Genomic DNA, 26,154 nt, shown 5'->3' with positions numbered 1-26,154 from the left:
TCCAAAAGAGAATGGTCCTCGATGTGGTTCTAGCGGACCGTGGTGGAGCATGCCGCATCATAGGGAGCAGTTGCTGCGTGTATATCCCTGACCACACCCCTTCAATTTTTGAGACAATTTCTAAATTACACAAAATAGCCACTGAAATCCACCCGGATTCAGGGACATGGACTTGGACTGGATGGATCTGGACACTATTCTCTGTTTGGGGCTGGAAGTTATTATCCGCCTTATGTATATTTATTGCGATTCTGTGTTCCTGCTGTTTGTGCATCCAATGGGGACCAATGCTGTGTTCCCTATGTGTTTCTACTTGCATTCCTTGTACATCAGTTAAACGTAATGTGCCAAAAGTAAATGATCAAGAGATTAGCCAGTTAATGCTAATTAATATGGAAGATAATTTTCATGTATCCTCTATTGCATAGCGATGTCTTCAGCTAATGCTAAAAGGACCACCTGTGGAAATCGTAGGCATTACTGTTAGCATAAGCTGAAGCCATTTTGTTTGCAGCATCCATTTGCATTAGCCATGTGTTAGCCAAATGATTCTGCCGTCCTAACTGTTGCCTGCCTTCCTATTTGGCTTGAGTCAACAACTGTAGTTAACTCCTTCAGTACTGAGCCAGAGCACTGCACATGCTCAGAAAGGCCTGTAGCTGCTAGAATGCACCTGCCTTAGAATGCAACTGTCAGGCTGTTTTAACTGACTAAGCTGTACTATGTCCCCTCCCATGTTGCTGAGTAAGAGGTTTTTGTCTGGCCATGTCAGTCGATAGTTATTCTTGTACATGCTTGTACCTCCTCTTTGAGCCTCCATGCTTATTCAGTAACAAACAAGGTATATAAACCCCATGGTCTCTATATTCCTTGTACTATCTCATACAGTGCCCGAGGGTGCTGTGTCGATGTAGTCCCACTCATGAGTGATTAATAAACTTATTGTTTGGATTTTCCAGCCTCCGAGACAATCTCTATCTTGTTGGTTTAAGGACCAGTGGACTGATAAGGGTGAACCCCTGCAGCAGTGAGCCCCTAAAAAGGCTTATTTTTCCACACACCCCTCAAAGCCCTTTAGTTTACCGGGTTCCTTTAACCAGGCACAGTTCCAGAGAGGTGTCTGTTTAGTAGGTTTGCGGGCCCAACCCAGCGCCCTGGACTCTCTGTCTCACACCTCCAGCGTGACTTGTGTGGCTGGGAGAAGGCGTCCCCTCTCCCGTCCCCCATCGAGATAATACAAGAACGTTTGATTCGTCATAGTATCCCTTTCAAGCCTATAGGTAGGGTGGTCTGCCGTGGTATGTATCCATTCATTCACCGGGGTTAGATGTTCCGCCCAGTAGTAGGCTTCAATGTCAGGCAAGGAGATCCCCCCATTGTACTAGTTACGTTGTAATGTAGTCAACGCAATACTTGGTTGCTTCCCTAGCCATAGGAGGGAACGTAGTTCCGATTCCATCGCCCGGAAGGTCGATGGAAGAGGAGAGTGGGGGGGGGGGGGTGGGGGGGGAGTACTCATTCTGGAGGGCGTAAAGGAAACAAGTTAATGGAATCAACCTAAACATGGCCGCCCGACCTAGGATCGTGAAGGGGAGAGATTTACACCTCAGTGCGTTGGCTGCGAAGTTAGTGATGACCCGTTGGATATTTCCCTGGTACGAGAGCTTCCTGTCTGTGGTAAGATAGAACCCTAGATATGGGAACCCAGTCTGTGCTATTTGTAGGGCCCCAGGAAGAGTGGGCCAAGCGTCCAAGACCCTTGGGCTATAGACGACCGATTTGTGCCAGTTTATAGTATATCCCAAGTACTCCCCGTACAGGCCCATAAGTTCGAACACTGCGGGTAACGTGGTAGTCGGGTGGGTAATATATAGCAAGATGTCATCCGCATAAAGCGAAATCTTTTCTTTCCTGGTATCAGTTGCCGTAATTTGGGACCCCCGGATCTCTGATCGCTGCCGAACCACACAAGCCACCATCTCTTTCGTGAAAGCGAAGAGTAGTGGGGACAACGGACAGCCCTGACTGGCCCCCCTTCTACTAGGGAAATCTACGGAGACCCGGCCATTGACCTGAACCCTCACACGGGGATCCATGTACAGGAGACCCAGCCAGTGTCTAAACTTGGGATCGATGCCAAATTTAACTAAGGTGGCCTCCAGAAAGGGCCAATGTACTGCATCAAACGATTTTTCCGTGTCTAGGGACAAGAGCAGATGTGGCTCTTCCCGGTCCTGTACCTCCATGAGTCAATTGTGAGTCCTATGCAGATTCAGTCTGGTTGCCCGGCCTGGTAGGAAACCCAGCTGGTCCTAGTGCACTAGAGTAGTGATGACTTGTCGAAGTCACAAAGCGAGAATTATCCCCAATATTTTCACCTCTATATTAAGGAGAGATATGGGTCCTGGAAAAGCACCAGGAGGTGTGTGCCCAAAAGATAAGTGCATTTTTTATAGAATTCCGCCGGAAGGCCGTTTAGGCCCGGGGATTTCCCAGTGCACAATTTGGTTATAGACAATTTGATTTCGTCCACCGTTATATCGGATTTGAAACCCTCCCTCCCGTCCTCACCCAATCACGGGGTAGGAATGTCCATTAGATAGTCTAGTATGTCCGGGGGGGGGCCTCCGTTCTCAGGCTTCATAGAGCTTTGGTAGTAGGATGTAAACATCTTCACTATCTGCGCATCCCGCGTCTGTGTTGTTCCCTGGGAGTCCACCACGCTCCCCACCCATCAGGATTCCATTTCCTTACGGCTAAGCCATGGCAATAATTTACCTAACGTGTCCCCCACATCATACTGCCTATGTAGGGTGGCCTGTGCCTTAGCCTCCTGCGTGGCTAGAGCCCTGTATTGATGCTGTGCATCTGTCAACTGTTGCTGCACCTGTGGGTCTCTGCCTGCAAGGTGTCGCTTTTCCAGGGTGAGTATTTGGGTCTCTAATGTGACAAGTTCCTCCTGTGTTTCCCTCTTTTCTCAGGTTATCCGGTTCTGGGACCTGTCTTGTAACACCGTTTTATATGCTTCCGATCCAAGATTTTCAGCAAAGAAGACCTTGGTATCAGCTCGGAGACCGTGGAGCACCAACTTATTCTGTAAGTCCCATGTCGAAAGCCTCCAGCTCCCTCGTCCGGTGTGGGACCTTTCACCCACTCTAACATATAGAGGTGAGTGGTCAGACAGGCCCCGGGCCATGTATTCTGCCTCATAAATGTCCTGAATTACGTGCCAAGGGAGCAACACATGATCTAGTCGCAAGTGGACCCTGTGGGTCCCTGAGTATTAAGAGTACTGTCGGTCCCCCAGGTGCAAGTGTCTCCACACATCTACCAACCCCAGAGGGTCTGCTAGTTGAGCTAATTGTGTAGTCGGGGAGTGGTAGGGGGAGATACTCATGATCGTCCGAGCGATCCAGGGGATCTGCATTACGTCGTTAAAGTCACCCCCAATAATGTGCGTTGTTTCCAGGTGTCCCCAGCAGAATGTCAGTTACCCCGAGTAGGGTCCTAGTCTGCAGCTTCGGTGGGGCGTATATTCCGACTCCGTGACCCTGGCTGCCAGGTTCCACATGTTCTGTCTCAGGAGCGTCACCACCGTGCCCACCTCTCCTATTTTCCCCTCCAGCGCCATCCTGGAGGACTGGATTGCCTGAAGGAGAGTGTCTGTATCAGTGCGGGCGGCCGGGCGTTCCTCCGGAAAGGTGGGGCGATTACCTTTGTGTAGCAGTCCATTTTTCCTGGCGTGGCGGCTTCGGGTCCTTGTCTTTACCCATGTCCAAAGGTATGATGAGGAAGCGCGGAGGCGGGCCGTGACAGGACCGGGAGAGTGTGTCACAGTAGTGGTGGGGAGGGGGGCGACGGTTCACACCCCTTCGTTACGAATTATCCCCCAGCACGGTACCAAGCAACGGGGCACTGTAACGTGGCACTTAGGCGCAGACCGTTCCCACCCAAGTGGTTTAAGCTCTCCTCGGGCTAGTGGTCAATCAGGTTCTCCAACTGATGGGGCGAATCAGGTAGGGTCTCAAACTGGCACTTCAGGGTTAAGACCAGCCTGGGCTAGCCAGGTCCTACAAAACGGACGAAAGGGGCCCCCCCACCAGGTCCCGGCCCCAAGTCGGACCCCCGAGGCTCACCTCCATATCCGCAGGGCAGAGACATGCGGGGACAGCCTCCTCGTCATCTATGCAGAGTCAGAGGCCCCGGCAGGCCCGCACAGCACGCCAGCAAGTTTGCGCTCAGTCTCGGGCAGTTGGTACCCCCATCAGACTAGCTCCCATCTCATTTCAGCGAGGCGGAAGCACGGCCACATGGTGTAGACAGGCCCTACCCGAGATCGCCCAGCTCACTACTGCAGCCCACCACGCCAGGCAGGCCATATCTTCGATCTTCCGCTCTCCTGCAATGCGATCCTCAGGCCTCCCTACTGCTGCCCGGCTCACCTGGGGTCACAGCTAAGGGCACTGCTCGGTGGTTTGCTCCCTGGATCCAAGGCATTCCGTGGATGGGCGTCCCCTCCTCACCGAGTCAGGGGGTCGAGAGCCCCGCTTCTACGGCATGTCGCAGGCCCGCAATGCCGCGTCGGCTCCGGGAACATATCTTCAGTGCACCTCCATCGGGTCCTGTAAGGGGCGGAGGCTGTTCAATACTGGGGTGGCGGAGGAGGGTGGGAGATTGTACTCACTGCAGCCTCCGATCTTTGTCCCAGAGGTGGAAATGGTTCGCTGACCTCTGCATTGGAGCCAGGATCTTTGCCGCAATAGGCTCAAGCCTTCCTGGTGGATGCTACCTGCTCGGGGTCTCCTTTGACGTCTTGTTTGTCTAAGAGATCTGATCGCCATGGATGCGGACGGGAGGTGTCAGTCTTGACGATACTGGATGGTTTTCATGCGACAGAAGGTGAGGCGAACAAGTTACTTACCTTTGGTAACGCTTTTTCTGGTGGATACAGTATCTGCCTGTGGATTCCTCACCTTGTAAATATCCCCTGTGCCAGCAACATTTGGAAAATTCTTTTGTAGCTCCTCACGCTGACATGGATGACGTCACAGAAGCATGGCATCGCGAGCGGCTCCTCTGACGTCACTGAATCCATAATAGGACTCCGTCGGCGTGATGACATCAGTTCTGCCCTTTTTTCCGTGCCCTTGAGGCACACGGACGGACCAATAACAGTAGATATACATATTGTGTACACAATACAAAATATCCAAGGTAACACACACAGTGTGAAGACCATTTAAGAAAGCAAATGGAATAATACACTTCCTTTAAAGGCAACAATATATACATAAAAACATTGCCATAAATGTAGGTATACAAGGGTGGACATCGGGGAGGCGGGTGGGCATGTGAGGAATCCACAGGCAGATACTGTATCCACCAGAAAGAGGGTTACCGAATGCAAAGTAACTTGTTCTTCTGGTGGATACATCTGCCAGTGGATTCCTCACCTTGTGAATAGAGTCCCACAGCAGTCCCCACTCCCGGAGGAGGGTGTCCACCCTTCTATACCAAGAAGTCCTGAAGGACGAATTGAGCAAGTGTCCGTCCCTCCTCACCTCTGCATCTAAAAAATAAGGCTTTGCAAAAGTGTGAAGGGAGGCCCAAGTTGCCGCCCTGCAAATGTTCTCCACAGGAACACCCCTAGACAAAGCAGATGTTGATGACTTTGCTCTAGTAGAATGAGCTCTCAAACCTTCTGGAGGTTCCTTACTGGCCAGGGAGTAGCATATCTTAATACACAAGACAATCCATCTAGACAGCGTGCGCTTGTGCACCGCTCTGCCTTTCCTGCAGCCAACGAAACCCACAAAGAGTTGGTCATCAATCCTGAACTCCCTGGTTCTGTCCAGGTAGAAGCTCACTGCCCTCTTAGGGTCCAAAAGGTGAAGTCTTTCCTCCTCCTTGGAAGGGTGAGGGTTGAGGATGGAAGGTAGGGAGGGTAATAAACTGCCCCAGATGGAATGGAGTTACCACCTTAGGCTGAAAAGCAGCCCTGGTCCCGAGTACCATTCTTTCTGCATGAATAGTCAAGAACGCGGATTTTGAACTTAGAGCTTGAAGCTCACTTACCCTCCTTGCCGAGGTAATCGCAATCAGAAAGACCGTTTTAAAAGATAATAACCTCAAGGGACACCTATGCAATGGCTCGAAACATGAACCCATTAAGAAAGTAAGGACAAGATTCAAGTCCCATTAAGGCACAATGAAAGGAGTAGGAGGAAATTTATTTGTAAGACCCTTTAAGAATCTTAATACTACAGGAGACTTAAATAAGGAGGGCTGGTCCGGCAAGCAAAGAAATGCCAACAATGCCGAAAGATAACCTTTCACTGTCGCTACAGCAAAACCTTGCTGAGCCAAAGAGAGTGCAAACTGAAGAATGTCAGACAAGCGAGCCTTCAAGGGGTCAATGGACTTCCCTCCACACCATGAGACAAACTTGGACCACCTATAAGAATAGATAGACTTGGTGGAGTCCCGCCTGGCTGATAAAATAACATCCACCACGTCAGGTGGGAGAGAAAAAGAATTCAGGTTTCCCCGTTCAATCTCCAGGCATGAAGGTGTAAGGTCTAGAGGTGGGGGTGTAGAACTTGCCCCTGCGACCGAGAGAGGAAGTCTGCCCTGAGAGGGAGATGGAGTGCCGGGCACGAGGAGAGGTGGAGAAGATCTGTGTACAACACCCTCTTGGCCAATCCGGGGCGATCAATATGATTTGGGCCCAGTCTTGGCGAACCTTCCTCAGAACCCGAGGAATCAAGGGTATGGGAGGAAACGCGTAAAGGAGATGTGAGTTCCAACTCAACTGAAACGCGTCCCCCAAAGCTCCCTGCATCGGATACTGGAGACTGCAGGATGACGGGCAGTGAGCGTTCTCGAGAGTGGCGAACAGGTCCACCCGAGGAGTCCCCCACGTCCGAAAGACGTGACTAACTACCTCTGGATGAAGCCTTCACTCGTGGTCAGCTGAGAACTGCCGACTAAGACTGTCTGCACGTACGTTCAGAACTCCTGCTAAATGATTTGCCGTCAGACAAATCTGATGGTCCTGAACCCAGGATCAGAGACGCAGAGCCTTTCTGCAGAGACAATGCGACCCCACTCCTCCCTGTTTGTTGACATACCACATCGCGGTAGTGTTGTCCGTTAGGAATTGAACCGACTGACCGCGAAGGGAAGGGAGGAAGGCTGTGAGCGTTAAACGTATCGCCCACAACTCTAGAAGGTTGATGTGAAGCAACCTTTCCTCTGGAGACCAAAGACCCTTGATCTCCAGGTCCCCCAGATGAGCATCCCACCCTAAGGTGGATGCATCCGTTATCACTGTGGCCACCGATGGAGGCAGATGAAATGGCTTTCCTTGAGACAGATTGCCTTCCACGCACCACCAAGATAGATCCGCTGCAGCTTCTCTGGAGATCCTCACGGACTCCCTGAGATCTCCGTTGTGCTGATACCTCCGGGGACACCACTGGAGTGCCCTCATGTGCCAGCGTGCATGGTTGACCAACAGAATACACGAAGCCATCAGACCGAGCAGACGAAGGACCTTCAGGACTGGAACAGCCGCTCCATAGTAAAATAAAGGAATCATTTCCTGTATGTCGAGAATCCTTTGTGGAGGAGGGAATGCCCGACAAACAGTGGTATCCAGTACCGCACCTATGAACAGGTTGCGCCGAGAGGGCACCAGGTGAGACTTGGGCATGTTTATCGAGTAACCCAACCTGTACAACAACTGAGCTGTAATCTGCAGATGATGGAGCACCTTCTCCGGCAACTCTGCTTTGATCAGCCAGTTGTCCAGATAAGGGAATGCTGGTATCCCTGACCTTCTGAGATGGGCTGCCATCACCGCCATCACCTTGGTGAAGACTCGAGGTGCAGTAGTAAGACCAAATGGTAGAACCGCAAACTGGTAATGTTGCGATCCTACCGTAAAACGGAGATACTTCCTGTGCGACTTCAGGATCGGGATATGAAAATACGCGTCCTGCAAGTCAATCGACACCATCCAGTACTCTTGCTGCAGCGCTTGAAGAACCTGCGCAAGGGTGAGCATCTTGAACTTCTCCTGTTTCAAAAACATGTTCAAGATCCTGAGGTCCAGGATTGGACGAAGCCTGTCATCCTTCTTGGGTATCACAAAATACTGGGAGTAGCATCCCTGACCCCTTTCCTGCTCCGGGACCACCTCTATCTCACCTTTTCTCAGTAAAGTCAGGACTTCCTCCTGCAGGAAACGTAAGTTGTCTTTAGTGCATAATCCTTGACAAGGAGGGTAATTTGGGGGAAATTCCCGAAAGGGAGGAGCATACCCATTTTCTACAAGATTGAGAACCCAAAGGTCTGATGTGACCGATTCCCAATCTTGTAGAAAATGAGTAAGCCGACCCCCTACAGGACCAACATGATCCGGAATGGGGGATCTAGGGCGGCTTTGCTGTGGCAGGAGGAGGGTGGGAAGAGGAAGAGGAGGAAGAGGAGGAGGAGAAGGAGACTCGAGGACCTCTTCCACGGGACCTGTTTCTGCCCCTGTAAGATTTATACAGGGTATTCTGTTGCTGCTGCTGTTGCTGTGGCTGCTTGTACGAACGAAAGGACGATCTTCCAAAACCTCTGAATCTTTTGTTCGAAGAACCTCTGGATTGTAGGCCTAGAGACCTAGCCGTGGCCTTATTCTCCTTAAACATTTCCAAGGCTGCATCCGCCTTCTTTCCAAAAAGGCCGGAACCATCGAAAGGGAGATCTATTAAAGTAGCATATACATCAGGGGAAAATTCAGATGTTTTCAGTCAAGCAGCCCTCCTAGTGGCAACAGAAGACACCATTACTCTTGCCACAGAGTCTGCCGTATCCAATCCGCTCTGGATCACTTGGCGAGCAGCATCTTGCGTATCCGCAAGAACCTCACTGAAGTTCTTCCTGTCCTCCTCAGGTATTTTTGGCACCAACTGCTTCGCAGAGTCCATCAGAGCGTGAATATAACGCCCTAAAAGGCATGTGGCATTTGTGGATTTGAGGGACATACTAGCCGGAGAGAAAACTTTTTTCGCTGTCTGATCCAGTCTCTTTGACTCTGTCACCAGGCACCTGAGAAAGGCACCAGAAGATTTTTTGGAGCACTTCTGTGACGTCGTCCACGTCGGCGTGAGGAGCTACAAAACTTCCATGGGAACTTCGTGCAAAACACTTTAGGCAGTTTTGAAAGGGAGTTGTTTCAATTACCCACAGACATTCTCATACAGCAAACTGCCTGGAAACTGAACCGGAGGGGTGATGCCTCGAACGGGACACTGATGGAAGGAACACGACAATTAGAAGAGAGAGAGAACACATGACGAAAACACAATACCAACGAGTGGTGAGGAATCGAAGGCCCGAAGAGAACACCACGAGGCGTCAAACCAGAGCTCACTGAAGTATGTCCGACACCGACAGCTACAAAAAAAACAATCTAACCAAGGGTTGATGCCCAGGTGCATACCCACTATTAGAAGAAGTCACAATACCTTGTGACTCAAAAGACTTCTTAGAACAAAAACAAGTTTCACACATCTGATCTCAACATTAGATGGCAGGAGTATGCACAGCATGTTTAACTACAGTCACCATGCTAAAAGCATAAAGTTACTTGATTTAGAGAATGTCTCCCACACAAACAGAAAAGGTATTATAAGCTTATGTCTTGTAGCCTTTCTTGTTATATTACTTGTTATATGCAAATGTCAGTGAGTTGAGTTCAACTTTGTCTCAACTTCTTATTCTGGGATTTCTAAACAAAAGTCCTAAATCTTGCTTATTCTGTGGGCTTAAATCATAACTGTTCAAGGGAACAAAATCACACTTGCACATTAAAGATTTCTGTCACAGATTTTAGAAAAAAAAGCAAAGAAATATGATTATTTCTAAAAACAATTGTATATGTGTCGTCCAAACAACCCCAAAAAAAAAAATCCGAAGTCTGCATTACCATTCAAGTCAAAACGTCCTGGACAAAACAACCATATTGACAATAATACATATGTAGATGCACTTTAAACTTATATTACCTCGACACATGTTTTCATCCCTGAGGCAGAAGCATAGTGCAAAGGTGTGTTGTTTTTATTGTCAACTGCATCCACAGCAGCTCGTTCATATTCCCCCTGGTCAATCTTTGCACCTCTCCATTTCAGAATCATCTGCAGACAATCAGCTCTGCGGAAGTTGTCTTCGGACAGTCGAAATGGGCGAGGATGGATGGCACCTTCAGATATCATGATTTGGGGACCCATACACAGCAAGTGCATTGCCGTCTCATTGTGCACATTTCGTTTGTTTGGGTTTCCATCTTTACCAAAAAGAAATGCCCTGCAAGCAGAAATGGGAAGTGCATTATTTTTTATTATTCTTATGGACACCAGTTATTTTGTAGTTCACAGTTTGAATGTAAATACTTGATTTTGGTATGTATTCAAGCAATGTTTGAACAGAAATTATTGAATGTCAGTGAAATATTTTCAATTTGCCCAAAAGAATCAAGAAAGTGTTGAACTGCTGTTTAGCTTACTTGATCACAAATATGGAATGTGAATTCGTTATGAGCAATTTCTTACGCACTACATGTGCGGAATGCCTCTTCGTCTACACTGGAATTTGCTTAAATAACACCTTTTTGCAGATGAAGGGACTATCTGTGTCCAATAGACACACAACTGCACTTTGTGCCAACACAAATGCGAATCATTTTGACAAGCACTTCAGAAGCTATCAGGTATTTGACCAAACAAAACAAGAATTATCATTCTAATATGGAAGTTCTGTAAGGGAATTATCTTATACTGTGGATGTTCATATTCCCAAATGACAACATGAAAATATTCACGTTATCATTGCTATTTGACACAATTTGCTTACTATTTACATATCCCCTAGAAACTGCTGAGTGGTATTTTACACAGTTTGCGTATAGAAAAGTAATTGCCATTTGCATATCCCCTTAGCACTGCAGGGTGGCTAAGTGTACTGACTCCTATTTGCTGATACAGCATTTTAAGTATGGCAGTTGCTTTAGTAAGGTCTTGCAACCTTTTGCCAACAGCTTCAGTGGATTTACATTTCAGTCTTAGTGTGCAGGGAAGTGTCTCCCATCACAATGTGTGAAGGTATATCCTGGTCCCAGAGCTTGCACCAGTTTCTCCCTGCCATGAATTTATGTTATAGTCACTACAATCACTTGTCCGTCTGTCTCTCCATGTTCCAGCAGCAGTGAGTCCCCCCTTCCCCCCGCACAAGTTCATTATCTGCCCTGGCGCCACTTTAAACCTGTCCTAGTGGCCGTGTACTGCCTGTCTCACTGTCAATGCCATCCCTATGTCAGTGTATTCTGTGTCTGATTGTCAGTGGTGAGGCTCATTAGGAGTATAAATAACTCTGGGGTTGGTAGAAGCCTTCTTGGCCAGTAAATTCCTCCCTGCTGAGGAAGCCTACATTTATCCACCAATGAAGCGCACATTATTCATCAAATTCAAACTGGGAACACTTCATGTTAACAACTTTACACTCAGATGGAAGTGTCACCAAACGATTTCCCCAGCCTGAGGGCCATGCCAGTGAGGATGATGAACAAGTTCTTGTTTTCTGTCCAGCATATGACAGACCCAGGCAGAGATGTATTAAACCGCTGTGTACACTCTGGGATTTGAGGTCATATCGGGTGGCTTATCGTATTTTGAGATAGGACACTAGCCAGGTGGTGGTATTTGGAGTCAGTTATGACCTCTAAACAGTGTGGCTATAAAGGAACAAACATTTGCAATGCAATAGGCCTCGCATTTACGAGAGTTTGAGCCATTGGCTTTGTAAATGGCAATGCCTTTTATTTATGTGTTGTTTTTAAAACAGATAAATAAAAGGCATGTCATTTACAATGCCAATAGCTTAAACTCTCGTAAATGTGAGACCTATTGCAGTGCAAATGCTTTTGGCGCCCGTGCTATAAAGATTATTTTTTAAAGCATTAGTAGAGTGCCTATTCTGCCTGCAACAGCAGGCAAGACAAAGCTATTTGAGAAAATAGTGCTTAGAGGCTACAATTGAAGTCTACAGAGTTACAACACACGTAACAAGGGATGTCCTCATGAGAGGTTACAAAATTATACAAGGTGGTACTAAGGAGGGCCTACCAAGCATATTGACCAATGAAAAGACACAGTTTGGAGAGGAGAATCACACAAGCCAAAGAAAAATATGGGCAGAGAGTGGGCGAAGCTTTAACTCCATACCTGAATACAGCATGTCTTGCCGAGCACTGCATGCGCTGTCCAGGCTTGACCTAAAAAGCATGGAGTGTTGTTTTAATTGGATATGTACTTGTGTTTATTCTTGATTAGCTCTTTTATATGCGAATTCTTGATAGCCCCAGGGTCGATGTGGTTTGATAAATGTAGTACCGTACCTTTTAAATGGAAATGCGATAGCAGTTATATTTATTTTTTAGAAATGAACCTTACCATGTTTACTTGCCCAAAGTAGTGATGGGCTGTGCATGGGGACACTTTCCTTTTATCGGTCTTAATTGATTCCTTACCAGTAAAAATTATTTTATTATTTTATAGAACTAAAATCATATTTGAAAATGCAATTAATTGTTTGTGCACAATGTTTTCATATGCTTTTATGGTCTAAAGAACCAAAATAAAGATGAAACTACTACTAAATGACGAAGTAACACTACAAGGGGAATACATATGGCTTCAGCAGGAAGCAGTATCTACCCATTGTGGTATTATCATTTGATCACAAGTTATGGAAATTTAGGAGTGGGGCACAACATGAGGCATCAGAATTTGAGTACTTAGAGTGTTGGATTACAACAGGATTCAGAGAGAACCCATCAACTTCTGAATATCCCTGTTTCTAGTATGTGTGTATTTTCTTGCTTGATGTCAATGCACTCCTGGTCTCAGGGTCAGCATGTTTAGTACCATTATGTGTCATGGTTGCGCCGGAGCTAGAGTGCATGCCGCCTTAAAGAAGGAGGTGGAGACGGAGTTTCGCGTTCTAGTTGTTGCCTCGTGTCGTCACTTTCGGGTTTTGTCCTTGTCTTCCGGGTCCTGAATTACAGCGTACTAGCGTTTCACCTGGTTCCTGTTTTACCCGTCGGGAGTGGTGGTGTGCTGATCTTCTGTTTCCCGATACCTGAAATCACTGAAGGACTTCCCTAATGTTCCTCCCTTTGCATGTTACCTTCGTGATGAGTTTCTCAATTTGGCGGTAACGCGCTAGCGCTTGTCAGGTGGTCCGCTCTCCATAAGGCTCCCTTGGCTTGCTGTACCGGGGATCTTTTCAGCGGCGTTCTGACATCTGCATTCCCCTAATTGTTATTTCGTGCTCAGTACCCTCTCACCTTGTTTGGCATATTTTATGTGGTGTTCATTATGCAACAAACAACCAGTTACCCCGGCTTCTGAAGTTAAGGAGCTCATGGCTGGACTTTGAAGGAGCTCTCGGTCTTGGGAGTGGACAGTTGTTTTTAACTCTCTCTTTGAGCTCTATACCATTTAGTTAGCTTAATTTTTAGATGGCTACTCATTACAATTGAATTGGTCATTAAGAAAGGTTGTGCTGTTAACAACCCAAATATATTTATTTTCTTTCTTAAGCCATCATGCATTACATGTTCCTCATACATTCCAGGGGGGTAAGAATTGAAATTACTATACTTCATATTATCCTACTGTGGTTTAGAGTGTTTAGGCGCTAACATTATCTTTTTTTTGTCAACTCTTTTTTATTGGCATTTTCATCATCTACATTTCCAATAACACATTGTACGCATCATGCACATCAAACATTTATCCCATTGTTCTGCTATCAGTACACCGACCTCACCATTCAGTGTTTAGACGCTACTATATTGTGACATATGCGTCAGGCGACTGAGTCCCGGGCCTTCGTGTATGGTCATGGTTCGTGCAAGTCTTTGCGTCTCCTCTCCACTCCGGGTGCCATTTCATGTAAACATAACTCAGTTGCAACCACAACATTTGCAATAAACAGTGGTAACTAGATGCGGCAGTGTCCTCTAGGCACAATACAAATCAATCCCATTTTTCCCCCTTCCCAAGGTCCCCCCTGCCCCCCTGACAGACAGTATATGCATGTTTATTCTCTCATCTCGTCCAGTTAGCCTCCCGCACCCCCCACTCCACCACCCCCCGCTCCTGGCGCTTATATGTTCCCCCTGGCTATTGCTCCCCTGCCGCGTTCCGGCTGTGGGTTCCCGTCTGCGCGCTGTTGTCAGCCCTACTGCTGTCAATGCTGCTATTAGCGGTGGCCCCTGTGCGCCCCTCACCATGGTCAGCCATTTTGCCCTCTATGCCCTCAGCCTCTTCCCCAGCTGCGTCAGTCCCTATTGCCTGCAGTGTCTTGAGCATGTCCTCCCAACGTTCCGCCATGGGCTCTTTGCGGAGTCCTATAGTTTCCTCTCTCCTGATAGCGGTCCACTCCGCGCGGCCCCACGAGAGTAGAGAGAGGGTCCACGCCTGCACACTGGGTGGTTCCCCTGCTTTCCACCGCTTTGTCAGGAGTCTCACCGCCTTGACCATCCCAAGGTCCAGAAAACGGGACAACACTTTGGTAGTTGGAGATCGTTTAAAATGATGCAAGAGAAACTCCGGCCAGTCATAAGGGATTTCGCGGCCTGTACATTGCACGAGCCGGGCATGTACCTCCCTCCAGTAATCACTGAGCCGCGGGCAGCGCCACAGTAGGTGATGAAGGTCCGCAGCGAGCTCTCCGCATCGGGGGCAAAATGCGTCCACCCTATATAAGTATTTATTAATTAAAGCCGGAGTGAGGTAGGCTTACTGGTTATGCAACCACTACCTATGAGACAGTGGTGCAAGTATGTTTAAATATTTACCTAGAAATGTATTCTCTATCACGTTCTAATGTACAGCTTTGATGACCTATATTCCCTTTCCTTCTCCCCCCTGCTTAATATGTATGTCTATTTTTATTTATTGCCCACAGAAACACTTCGGTCTTCTAGTCTGTTGCCCAGCCAAGTTAATATGGAACTGTAACAGCTATTTACCTGCGCCCTGATGAAGGAATTCCAAAATCTGGCACTCTTTCCGAAACGCGCGTCGGCGCTTTTCCCTGTCTGCTAGTCCTGAATGTGTTTACAGTGTTTTTTCTTATTATTATTATTGTGATGATGTACAGTGTGTATGTATGTGAGTATGAATGGTCCTTGTAACTTAGGGTTACTGTTTTCTAGTGCTGGGCCAATATGGCAACATTGATCTAATTATATTAAATAATGTGTCTGATGTTTATAACCCTGCTTGAACAAATGAATGTCTTTTTTATCTATCTAAATAACTAAAAATAAAATAATTTTGATATCCGACAGTGTTTTTGTGGGCAACTTCCTTTTGTATGTATAATTTTGTGCTTTAAAAGAATAGGAACTTCCCAGTCATGTTTTGATTATTGCTGAACTCCCTGGTGGGTTGTTCCCCTTTATCCTATTTTTAGGTTCAGGGTCCCTTGTTTGTTAATTAATATTGTTCCCGGCACGTTCCCGTAAGGGTTTCATTTCCCCCTCCTCCCCCCTCCCTTCCTTCCCCCCCCCCCTTTCTCGGTCACTTATATATATATATACAGATTAGCTATTGGGATATACTTGAATCAGTGAGCACACATTTTCTTGGGGTATTAGTTGATAATAATCTTTTTTCTTTTATTTATTTTTTATTTAATTTATTGGTTTTCTTTAATTTTATTTCTCCTTCTTATCGCGTAATCGTTGTTCTTTCTTTAGTACATTAAAAGAAAATGGACACCATTAAAACATTTGGCTTTAGTGAAGAGGACTTTACCCGTCTCATGGGACCATCTTCATCCTCAGATCAACCCTTTTCTCTAAACAAAGGGTCTAATGATGAATGGTTAAAATTGCTTAACCTTAAGAAAAAAGCTAAGAGAACTGAATCCCACGCTGAATTTATGATTCAATACTTAAAAGCCGGAGTTATCCCTAATGGACTCCGGGTGAGGAATATTCCTGGTCTGTTTGCTGAAATCCGCCTCTTCTTGGAAAGATGATCATTGATAGCAAATCGTTGTTCGAGAGACCTCATGCTATTAATTATTGAAACGGCCAGAGAGGTAGCTAGCAGTCTCCTCAAAGAGATTGCCGAAATGGAAGACCTATTACTGAAAAATGATGTGGTAGGTGACGCGAAGCGCAAATTAGAAGAAGTAAATTTAGAACTGGACTCTTTCAATGAATATATCTTGCGCAGAAAAACTGAAAAACTTAAAAAAGACATCCGCTACTTCTCCGAGGAAAGGGTGTACCCTTATCTGCATGCCCAATATTACTCATCTAGAGATATGCAACAGGGGGACCAACAATATTGGTCCAATAGGCAACTCCGGAACTTCTCAGAAACATCGGAGTCAGACAATGAGGGCGCATCTAGCTCTAATGAGAACTTCTCGAATAGACGTCCACGATTTAATGGACCCCAGAGATCTAATCGTTTTTAGGGGAACCGCCGAGGCACATCTCGAGTGAGATTCAGACCACAAGAGAACACAAGGTACCAACAGAATGGGTATCAACAAGCAGAGAATCCCCCACGGTTTCTGGAAACTCGGCGGAACCAGTATTGGAGGGAATAGTGGAGAACATGGATCTTTCAGTTTTGCCCACGATTCCTATTTTTAATCTGTCAAAAAAAACCTTGGAAAGTATTACAGTTGATCTTTTGTCTCGAGGACTATCTTTTGTTCCTACAGCTCCATTTAACTTGTTTGAGCTTCAAAGAGATCTTCAATCTTTTTATCGTAAAATAAGACTGAAGAAGTTCTTTATGAATAGAGAGATCGGACCATCTGACAACAACTCTTGTTTCCGTCCCCCTTCTGTTTTTACACCATCTTTGGAACAGGTGGGTCCAGAAGTGGGAGTATTTGAAAAAGCAGTAAGTTCTAAAATTCAAAGTCTGGCCACGTATGTCCCCAAATCATCATATAACCTTAGTTATGATGAATATCAAGTCCTTAAGAAGTTGTCATCTGATAACTCTCTTATTGTTAAACCCTGTGACAAGGGGGGGGGGATAGCCTTGTTAGACAATATCACATACAAAGAACGGATTGTGTCTATGCTCGAGTGTCCTGAAAACTTCACTAAAGTGGGCAACTATCCAGCCAAGAGAATTATGGAGAAAAAAAATTGACATCACTAACGATGCTCTATCCAGAGGTTCCATCTGCAGTCAGGAATTCGATTTTTTTAATAAAATCCATTATAAAATACCGATTATGTATGGACTTCCCAAATTGCATAAAAATCTGACTGTACCTCCGTTTAGGCCCATTGTGTCGACGATTGGTTCACTAACAGAACCACTTTCTAAATTCGTGGATGCCTGTTTATCTCCCATCATTTGTCAGCTTCCAGCTTATGTCCGTGATACTGGACATTTGATTTCCAAGATTGAATGTCTTAAGTTCAACCCCCAGACTGATCTCCTTGTCTCAATGGATATTGAGGCACTTTATTCCAACATCCCACAAGAAGGGGCGTTGAAAGCCGTCAAAAAAATGCTGAATGGAGCAAACTGCGGATTTGAAAAATTGTTTGTTCTTGAATGTCTTGCTATAGTTCTCAATGAGAACTTCTTTGAATTTGATAATAACATCTACAAACAAATACTGGGAATCAGTATGGGCGCTGCCTGTGCCCTGAATGTAGCCAACGCATATATGGGGATGTTCGAAGAAAAGCATATTTACAACGAAGTTGCTCCCTTCTTCGAAAATGTCACACAGTACAACAGATATATAGACGATATCTTTTTTATCTGGCAAGGACCTATTGAGCTATTGAATGAATTTACCCAGTGGATAAACCTATGTGATCCACACCTTAAATTCAGTACCAACGTAAGCTCAGAAAAAATAGAATTTCTTGACGTGTGGATCTTTGAGAACAACAACTTGTTAGAAGTATCCCTCTATACTAAACCGTCGGCACGCAATACGCTGCTTATGTATGATAGCTTTCATCCGCGCAGCCAAAGAAATAACATTCCGTTTAGTCAATTTTTAAGGCTTCGCCGGAATTGTACTGATTTGAACAATTTTGAATTTCATGCAGGCATAATGAAGAAGAAATTCGCTGACAGAGGCTACCCTAAGCGTCTCATTCGGGATTCTTACAAGAGGGCTAAATATTTCAACAGGGAGAACCTCCTGAGTCCTAAAGAGAAAAAAGGGGACGACAAGCTTGTGATGATCTCTACTCACTCGAAGTTTAATGATAAACTTAGATTTGTGATTAACTCACACTGGCATCTACTGAACCTTGACAAGTCGTCTGATAAGCTAGATAAACCTATATTTGCGTTTCGACGAAACAAGAATCTTAAAAACTTCTTGGTTAGGGCGTCTACATCTGACCCTATAGGTCATGTGCAAAAAAGTATTACAGGAGCCAACCCCATTCTAGGGAGTCATAAGTGTGGGGGTGGCCACGCTTGTGACCAAGTCATCTGTACCCCTGAACTCAAATGGGGCAAAAGATATGTCAAACTCAAAGAGATGTTTAACTGCAAGTCCAGCAATGTTATATACTTATTGACCTGCCCCTGCCCCAAAGGCTATGTTGGAGAAACCAGTAGGGAATTCCGATATCGGTTCTCCGAACACAAATCATGCATCAGGAACTCCCGGACGGGAGCACCTTTAGTGGCCCATTGGAAAGAAATGGGACACAAAATTGAAGACCTCAAATGGTTGATCCTTGAACGGATCCATTGCCCTAAAGATGGAAACATCGACTCTCTCAGAAGTAAGAGGGAAGTATTTTGGATTTTCACCATGGAGACGGCTGTCTCCGGATTAAATAAATGTATTCCCTGGGAAAATGCTATTCGTTAGCTTTCTCCATCTAACCCCGTTTTCTATTTTCTTTTATCATTTTTTGTTTTATTTTTTCCTATCAACTCTCAGTGCAATAGCCGGGTCGTGTCAGTCCTATCTCTACTCCTAATATATTCCTTAGATCCTTCGTCTATTTCGGCGATACCCGTTTTCCCGTGCAGAGGAAGCCGCCCCCCGTCAGGTGCACAGCATTTAGCTAATTGTGCACTCTATTTAAACCTTGGGCTTATCCGGCTGCCACCTCTCTCTCTCGGAGGAAATAGGCAGCAGATCGTCGTGAGAAATTCCTCGCGTTCGCACTGGTAAGTCTCCTCGTGACTATGTACCTTGCGCATATTATCGCCCGCTGAGCATTTTCGTTCCCAAAAGCTTCAGATATGCTCGTATCTTAAAGCAATACTTATAATTGCTTTGTATCTTCTAGGGATTGTGCCCGAGCGCTTTACCCTGCATCGCTCTATCCAAAGCTCTTCATGAGTGAAACACTGCCTGACGTACCATACGAGACGCGCTTTGATTACCACGATTAAGTTTCGTGTAGAGCACTCGAGTGATCAATTATTACTTTAATGTCGTTCTGCTCCCCTCCCGTGTCACGTACATTTGTTTATCTTGTTTCAGATTTGAGTATTGCGCTCTCCATAAACTTGCCTTTACTCTTACGGAATTGATTACGTGCTTCCTGAATCAATGTACGCACTTTCGGACATTCTGGAGGTAATTATGTGAATCAAGTGCCTCTTATAACCTTTAAACTTAACTAGTGCTATAGATGTCTAAAATTAGTTTGGAGGTACTGACTTTTTGGATAACGTTTCCGATGTCCTTGACTTTGTGACCCGAATGGCGAGTATGCATTCATGTAACTGAATAAGGCTTTTTTAAATCCTTTTTTTCTTCATTCTTCTGTCCTTTTTTTTTTTTTTTTTAAAACCTTTATTGACATCAAAAAGGAGAGACAAGTCAAGGCCTACAACCCAGCCGGCCGGCCGCAATGTACAAAACAATCAGGAGTCATCAAGCAAATATCACATAATCAATCAATACAAAGCAGAGGCCGTACAATCATAAAAGGGGGGAGAAAGAATTCAGGAACCAAAGGGCTAAAACACAGGAGTAAATAAGGCTTAATTTTATAATATGGGGAGAAGACGTATGACAGGCGCACGTTCAATACGGAGGCATCCGATATCCCGTAATCAACTGCAACATTAATAAGGGGGCATGGGGCCAGAAGATCGGGGGGGATAATACAATGCATTCAAGAAATCAGGATATGTTTGATATTTGATATTTATTGTCATTTGTAAAGCGCTGACTTTCGCTCCGGAGGGAGCATCTTGGCGCTGAGCACACAGAAGGTCGTCTATGGGGGGCATGGATCAAATAGCTGCGAGAACTGAAGAGTCGGACTGAGCATAAATCCAGGTTTTCAAGGATTTCCTAAATAGGCTTTCGGAGGGGGCGTGCCTAAGGCTGGGGGGGAGGCGGTTCCATGCCTTGGCCGCCAGAAAAGAAAAGGTCTTTCCACCCTTGGATTTTAATTTTATACGGGGTTCAGAGATGAAGTTGGCGCCCGATGACCTCAAACAGCGAGTTGGATTGTAGCGCTGGAAGCGCTTAATCAGGTAGGATGGACCCATGCACCTGTTAGCTTTAAATACAGTGACTAAGAGCTTGAAAAGGATTCTCTTGTGGAGGGGCAGCCAGTGGAGGGCGTTGAGGGCTGCAGAGGCCGAGGACCTGCGGGGGAGTTTCAGAACAAGCCTGGCTGCTGCATGTTGGACAGTTTGTAGTTTTTTCAGAGAGGACTTCTTGATACCTGCCAGGAGGCCGTTACAATAATCCAGCCGGGAGAGGATAAGCGCCACCGCGACTGATTTCCTGGCACTGATAGGCAGAAAATTAAAAAATTTCTTTAATTGCCTGATCAAACTGAAACAGCGCCCTGCGGTAATGCGCACATGTTCATCGAAGCTGAGGGAAGCATCAAATTGAACACCCAAGTTGCGGGCTGAGGCAACCGCGCTCGGTGCTGCTTCGGAATTATGAGGCCACCAGTCTTTGGGGGAAAAGAATGTGCCTTTACCGAGGGGAATTATTTCTGTTTTGGCGCTGTTGCATTTTAAATGGTGCAGGTTGAGCCAAGAAAAGACTTCTGACAGACAGTTTTGGAATTTGATGGCAGCATCCGGAAGTCTTTTATCGATAGTGACGACAAGCTGGGTGTCATCAGCGTAGGATGTCACGAGAATCCCATGTGATTCAATCAACGTAAGAAGGGGGGCCATATACACGTTAAAAAAGAGGGGGCTCAGGATGGAACCCTGTGGTACCCCTGAGGTGATGGATCGTTCACCGGAAACAAAGGGGCCTAAGGAGATCGATTGAGAGCGATTGGACAGAAATGATGTAATCCAAGCAAGTGCGGAGCCCGAGACACCAATCTCACGCATCCTATTAATTAGAATAGTGTGCGAGATGGTGTCGAAGGCCGCGGTTAAGTCGAGCAGGATGAGGACGGCCTGCCTGCCCTCATCCTGCAAGAACTTGATGGTGTCTGACAACTCAATCAAAGCGGTCTCTGTGGAGTGGCCGGAACGAAAACCGGATTGCTGCGGGTGTAAGATACATTGATTTTCCACAAAATTCTTTAATTCCTCGTGGACTAGTTGCTCGGTGATTTTGCCTAGCGCAGGGAGGAGTGAGATTGGGCGCATATTGGACAAATCAGTAGGGGATTTATTTTGCTTTTTCATGAGGGGCTTGACTGTGGCCTTCTTCCACTCAATAGGAACAATACCGGAGTCAAGGGATTCGTTCACAATCGCATTGATTAGAGGGTTGACGGACTCAATGAGGTGGTGCAAGATGACTGGGGGGCAGGAGTCTGTGGGTGCACCTGATTTGCAGGCTAGTATGGCTTTGTGCGTTTGCAATAGGGAGACTGCTGTAAATTGGTTTAGTGAGGGAGTGGATGTGTCAGACGCTTGGATTAGGATGGGAGCCGGGGGGAAGTCCTTATGGATATTATTAATTTTCTCCTCAAAGAAATCAGCGATTTGATCACAGAGGGCTTGTGAGGGGGGAATTTCAAGTGCCAGTGCTTTGGGATGAGTGAAAGATTTTACGATATTGAAAATCGTATGTTGTTTCTGTTTTGCTGCATCTATTGCTAGAGTGAAGAATGCCTTGAGACACAATCAGCCCCTGAGCATTCTTCTCGTAACATGCCCGCCACCCCAGACACTACCAAGCCAGAACAGAGGGATCGGAAAGACAATAAACCAAAACCAGCTCGTCATAATAACTTCTAGGACACCGAGAGGAAAAAGGGGGGGGGGACGAGGTAGGGAAGGGGAGGGGGAAGGGAAGGGAAAACGGAGGGAAGACAAAATAAGACAATAAAAAGGGAAATAAAGAAATAAGAAAAACGAAAGGAAGAAGACACGCCGACCCAGGCCCCCCGTGGCAGGAAGACAGGAGACAAAAGGAGTAGCGGCCCAAGTGGGGGTATGGCGATCAGGGAGAAAGACAGCCGAAACCTATCAGGAGGATTAACGACGCCACACCCCCCACCCGAAACACACCAGAGGAGGTCAGGACAGACGCGGCCTCACGAAAAAGAGATAGAAAAGGGCCATAGAACCAGAGGACAAACAAAAAATAGTACCCAACCCACCCGTCCCACCCTGCACCCCTGTAGAAGGCTATGGCCTACCCTTCAGACAGCGTGCCTGTCGCCCTAAACCAGAACCCGAAATATAGCGAGAAGTAAGAAAGAAGAACGAGACAAAAAACAAAACAACAAAAGCGAAGAAAAAAGGACAGGAGGGAGGAGCAGAATAACTATAATCCGAACGGGCGGCCGCAGCCCTCCGCCCAACCAGAAAAGCACAGTCAAAAACAGACCAGGACGACACCCCATCACGCGCTATAAAACATTAAGAGAAGGGGACCGCCCACCTTTCTACGATTAAAAACAATGATGCTACTAAATCGTATACCGGGAATCAAACAGAAGTCATACAGTTCACCCCCAACCCTTTCGAGCGACAAACCCCACCCATCACATGGCAATGTAAAACCACATACTAAATACGAAATCAGCATATAGTCGAGTGGAATGGTGACTAACATAGCTACGTGGGGGGTAGATAGATCCACAAGGGAGCAATAGTCCGAACCGAAAGTGTAGATGCATCAACAATCGCAGCACGATCAGTGTAAAACAGGAGTTCAGTTGCGCCACTGGATCGGGCGAGGTGGCCCCAATTATAGACACAGGCAAAGTCGTCGAAGCAAGCACAGGAGACAGTCCACCAATAGTTTCAGGCAACAATGTCGAACATGGTCGCAGTACAGCATCCAAGTCCCCGGGGTCCGAACCATGAAAAGCAGGGCGCCCCAAAGTCACCGGCGCACTACACGATCTTCGATCAGTGGCGGAGACACTCAAGTCAATCGAGGGGGGCGAGGCAATGAAGTCATCGAAACAAGAGGGCGACAAGAAGAAATGGCCGCCCAAAATGGCGGCAGATCGTGGCGGACCCACCGAGACTCCCAGGGCCAGGGAAGCGTGTAGGGATCTCAGGGCTTCCAGGATATCTCTGACCGTCGGCTCACGTCCACCAGATCCGCTCCCCACACGATTAGGCAACACGGGCCCGCCGCCACAGGGTGATTCTCGTTCCAGAGGGTCGGCCGCCATTTCGTGAATCAGCCCAATCACCGCCCACCAAGACCCCCGGAAATAACAGTTCGCAAATGTAGGACTTTACAAGCTCCGGGGGTCCCAGCAAGGGCGGCCTCGATGCCAAAAGGATATCGGCCCAAAACGGGTCTCCGCCAGCACCAGCCCCGGTGCCCCAAACAAGCGGAGGCCGGGCCCCGAGGACCAGGGCCGCCGGACCAAGCAGCGGCGGCGGGAGACCCCTTCACAGAATCAGGTCCCGGGGCCTCTCACCCACGTCGGCCGCGCGGCCACCAGGGCAGGCCCGGGTCAGGATCGCCGGGATCTTCGCACATCGGCTCCCAACACTGGTTCTCGCTCTCGGCCGGGGCCGAGAGCCGTCGGATCCCGCCGGCCAGGTCCCGGTCCAAGTCTCGCAGAGGCCCCGATCCCTCGGAGGCCACAACTCCGGAGCCACTGCACACCGAGACCCCGGGGTCGGACGGTAAGTACGACCAAGCCGTTATGTTTCAATGCCCCAAAAGATGTGTCGTCCTCGGACAGGATAGAAGACAGGATAGTCAATCAGGACGGAGGGCTGCGGGAGCCGAGCTAAAGGGCGACCATCACGGCCGCGAGCTAGGCTCCTCTTCTGTCCTTTTTATAGTACCCCTCTCCTGTAATTTCCTCATCGAGACTTCTTGAGATTTCTTCTTCCAGCCCTTCTAAGTAACGTCTGGGCTTTTATTACAGGTAAGCCATTCGTCCCCTGATGAAATCATATGTGGATTTATGGCTTTTTTCTGAGCATATGTGAGGTTTCAATATTAAATACTAGTTTAGGCTAGACACTTTAAACCTTTTCCTTACTAGCTCCTGTTCTCCCGTTTTTACTCTAATTCATGTGTGCTTACTGGTTATGCAACCACTACCTATGAGACAGTGGTGCAAGTATGTTTAAATATTTACCTAGAAATGTATTCTCTATCACGTTCTAATGTACAGCTTTGATGACCTATATTCCCTTTCCTTCTCCCCCCTGCTTATTATGTATGTCTATTTTTATTTATTGCCCACAGAAACACTTCGGTCTTCTAGTCTGTTGCCCAGCCAAGTTAATATGGAACTGTAACAGCTATTTACCTGCGCCCTGATGAAGGAATTCCAAAATCTGGCACTCTTTCCGAAACGCGTGTCGGCGCTTTTCCCTGTCTGCTAGTCCTGAATGTGTTTACAGTGTTTTTTCTTATTATTATTATTGTGATGATGTACAGTGTGTATGTATGTGAGTATGAATGGTCCTTGTAACTTAGGGTTACTGTTTTCTAGTGCTGGGCCAATATGGCAACATTGATCTAATTATATTAAATAATGTGTCTGATGTTTATAACCCTGCTTGAACAAATGAATGTCTTTTTTATCTATCTAAATAACTAAAAATAAAATAATTTTGATATCCGACAGTGTTTTTGTGGGCAACTTCCTTTTATATGTATAATGTTGTGCTTTAAAAGAATAGGAACTTCCCAGTCATGTTTTGATTATTCCTGTGGACGATATATACCTGGATCTGGCGAAAGCGCATGTTTCTGGGTATGCGCGTCGGACTTTTGAGTATCCGTCCCATTCTTTGTCCGCCAGCGGCCTCCCCATATCTCGCTCCCACTTCCCACGAAGGGGGGCCAGGTCCAACTCTGTGTGCAAGCGTAGGGACGCAGCAAACCATTTAACGAGGTGTCTGCCCCTACCCATGACATGCAGGTACTGTATCACCAGGTGCTGCGCCTCCGTTATATCACCCCATCTCATCGCCATCTGGGCTGTGAGCGATCTATGCATCAGGAATCCCCCAGGGGTGAGCCCAGCCTCCGCAACCAGCGACTCGAAGTGGATCAGGCCTCCATCTTGGTAGAGGTCGCCCAACGTCTGCACCTCCGCCGCTTGCCACTGTTCGAGCATGCGATGTGTGTAAGGACGCCTTCGCCCCCCCGGAGAGCCCTCCAGCGGCACCGCAGGCACGTACGGGAGCACTCTCCTCGTGAGGTAGAGTGCCCTACGAAAGCACCTGTACGCCACCCCTAGCAGGAGCGGGGCCTGTTTGGCCCTGTCCGCCAGCGGGTGAAACAGTGCAGTGATCCTTTCCAAGGCATAAGGCGGCTCCCTTGTGGCAGTGTCCTCCCTCCCCCTGTCCGCCAACCAGCGGGCAACCCATTGGAGCTGCGCCGCCAGATAGTAATGCTCAAAGCAGGGGGCAGCTAGGCCACTTTTGTCTGTGGGGAGAAATAGCTTCCCCAGGGCCAGTCGGTGTCTGGACGCGCCCCACACAAAGTCGTGCAGAATCCCATTGAGCCTGGAAAAGAAGGCCGCGGGCACGAACAGCAGCAGATTCATGAAATAGTATAGGAGGCAGGGAAGCATCACCATTTTGGTCAAAGCGACCCTGCCCGTGGTTGACAGGGGGAGCGTGGACCAGAAACCTATCTGCGCCCTGAGCGCTGTAACTGTTCTGCCTAAGTTCCCATCCTTCA

General features: G+C 47.1%; 1 protein-coding gene across 2 annotated transcripts in view; it reads right to left on the bottom strand.

Annotated features, from left to right (window-relative positions):
- Positions 1–26,154, bottom strand: part of ANKIB1 (ankyrin repeat and IBR domain containing 1) — a 580,820-nt gene that overhangs the window by 468,549 nt on the left and 86,117 nt on the right. For both annotated transcript variants that reach the window (XM_078663642.1, XM_078663643.1), the window contains exon 3: positions 10,059–10,359. In XM_078663642.1, coding sequence (XP_078519768.1) covers positions 10,059–10,359 — 301 coding nt within the window. The remainder of the gene's footprint in view (positions 1–10,058; positions 10,360–26,154) is intronic.

The sequence above is a fragment of the Lissotriton helveticus genome, chromosome 10 (assembly GCF_964261635.1).
Source record: "Lissotriton helveticus chromosome 10, aLisHel1.1, whole genome shotgun sequence".
NCBI lineage: Eukaryota > Metazoa > Chordata > Amphibia > Caudata > Salamandridae > Lissotriton > Lissotriton helveticus.
The sequence above is the reverse complement of the archived record's forward strand: the minus strand, read 5'-3'. Positions and strand labels throughout refer to the sequence as shown.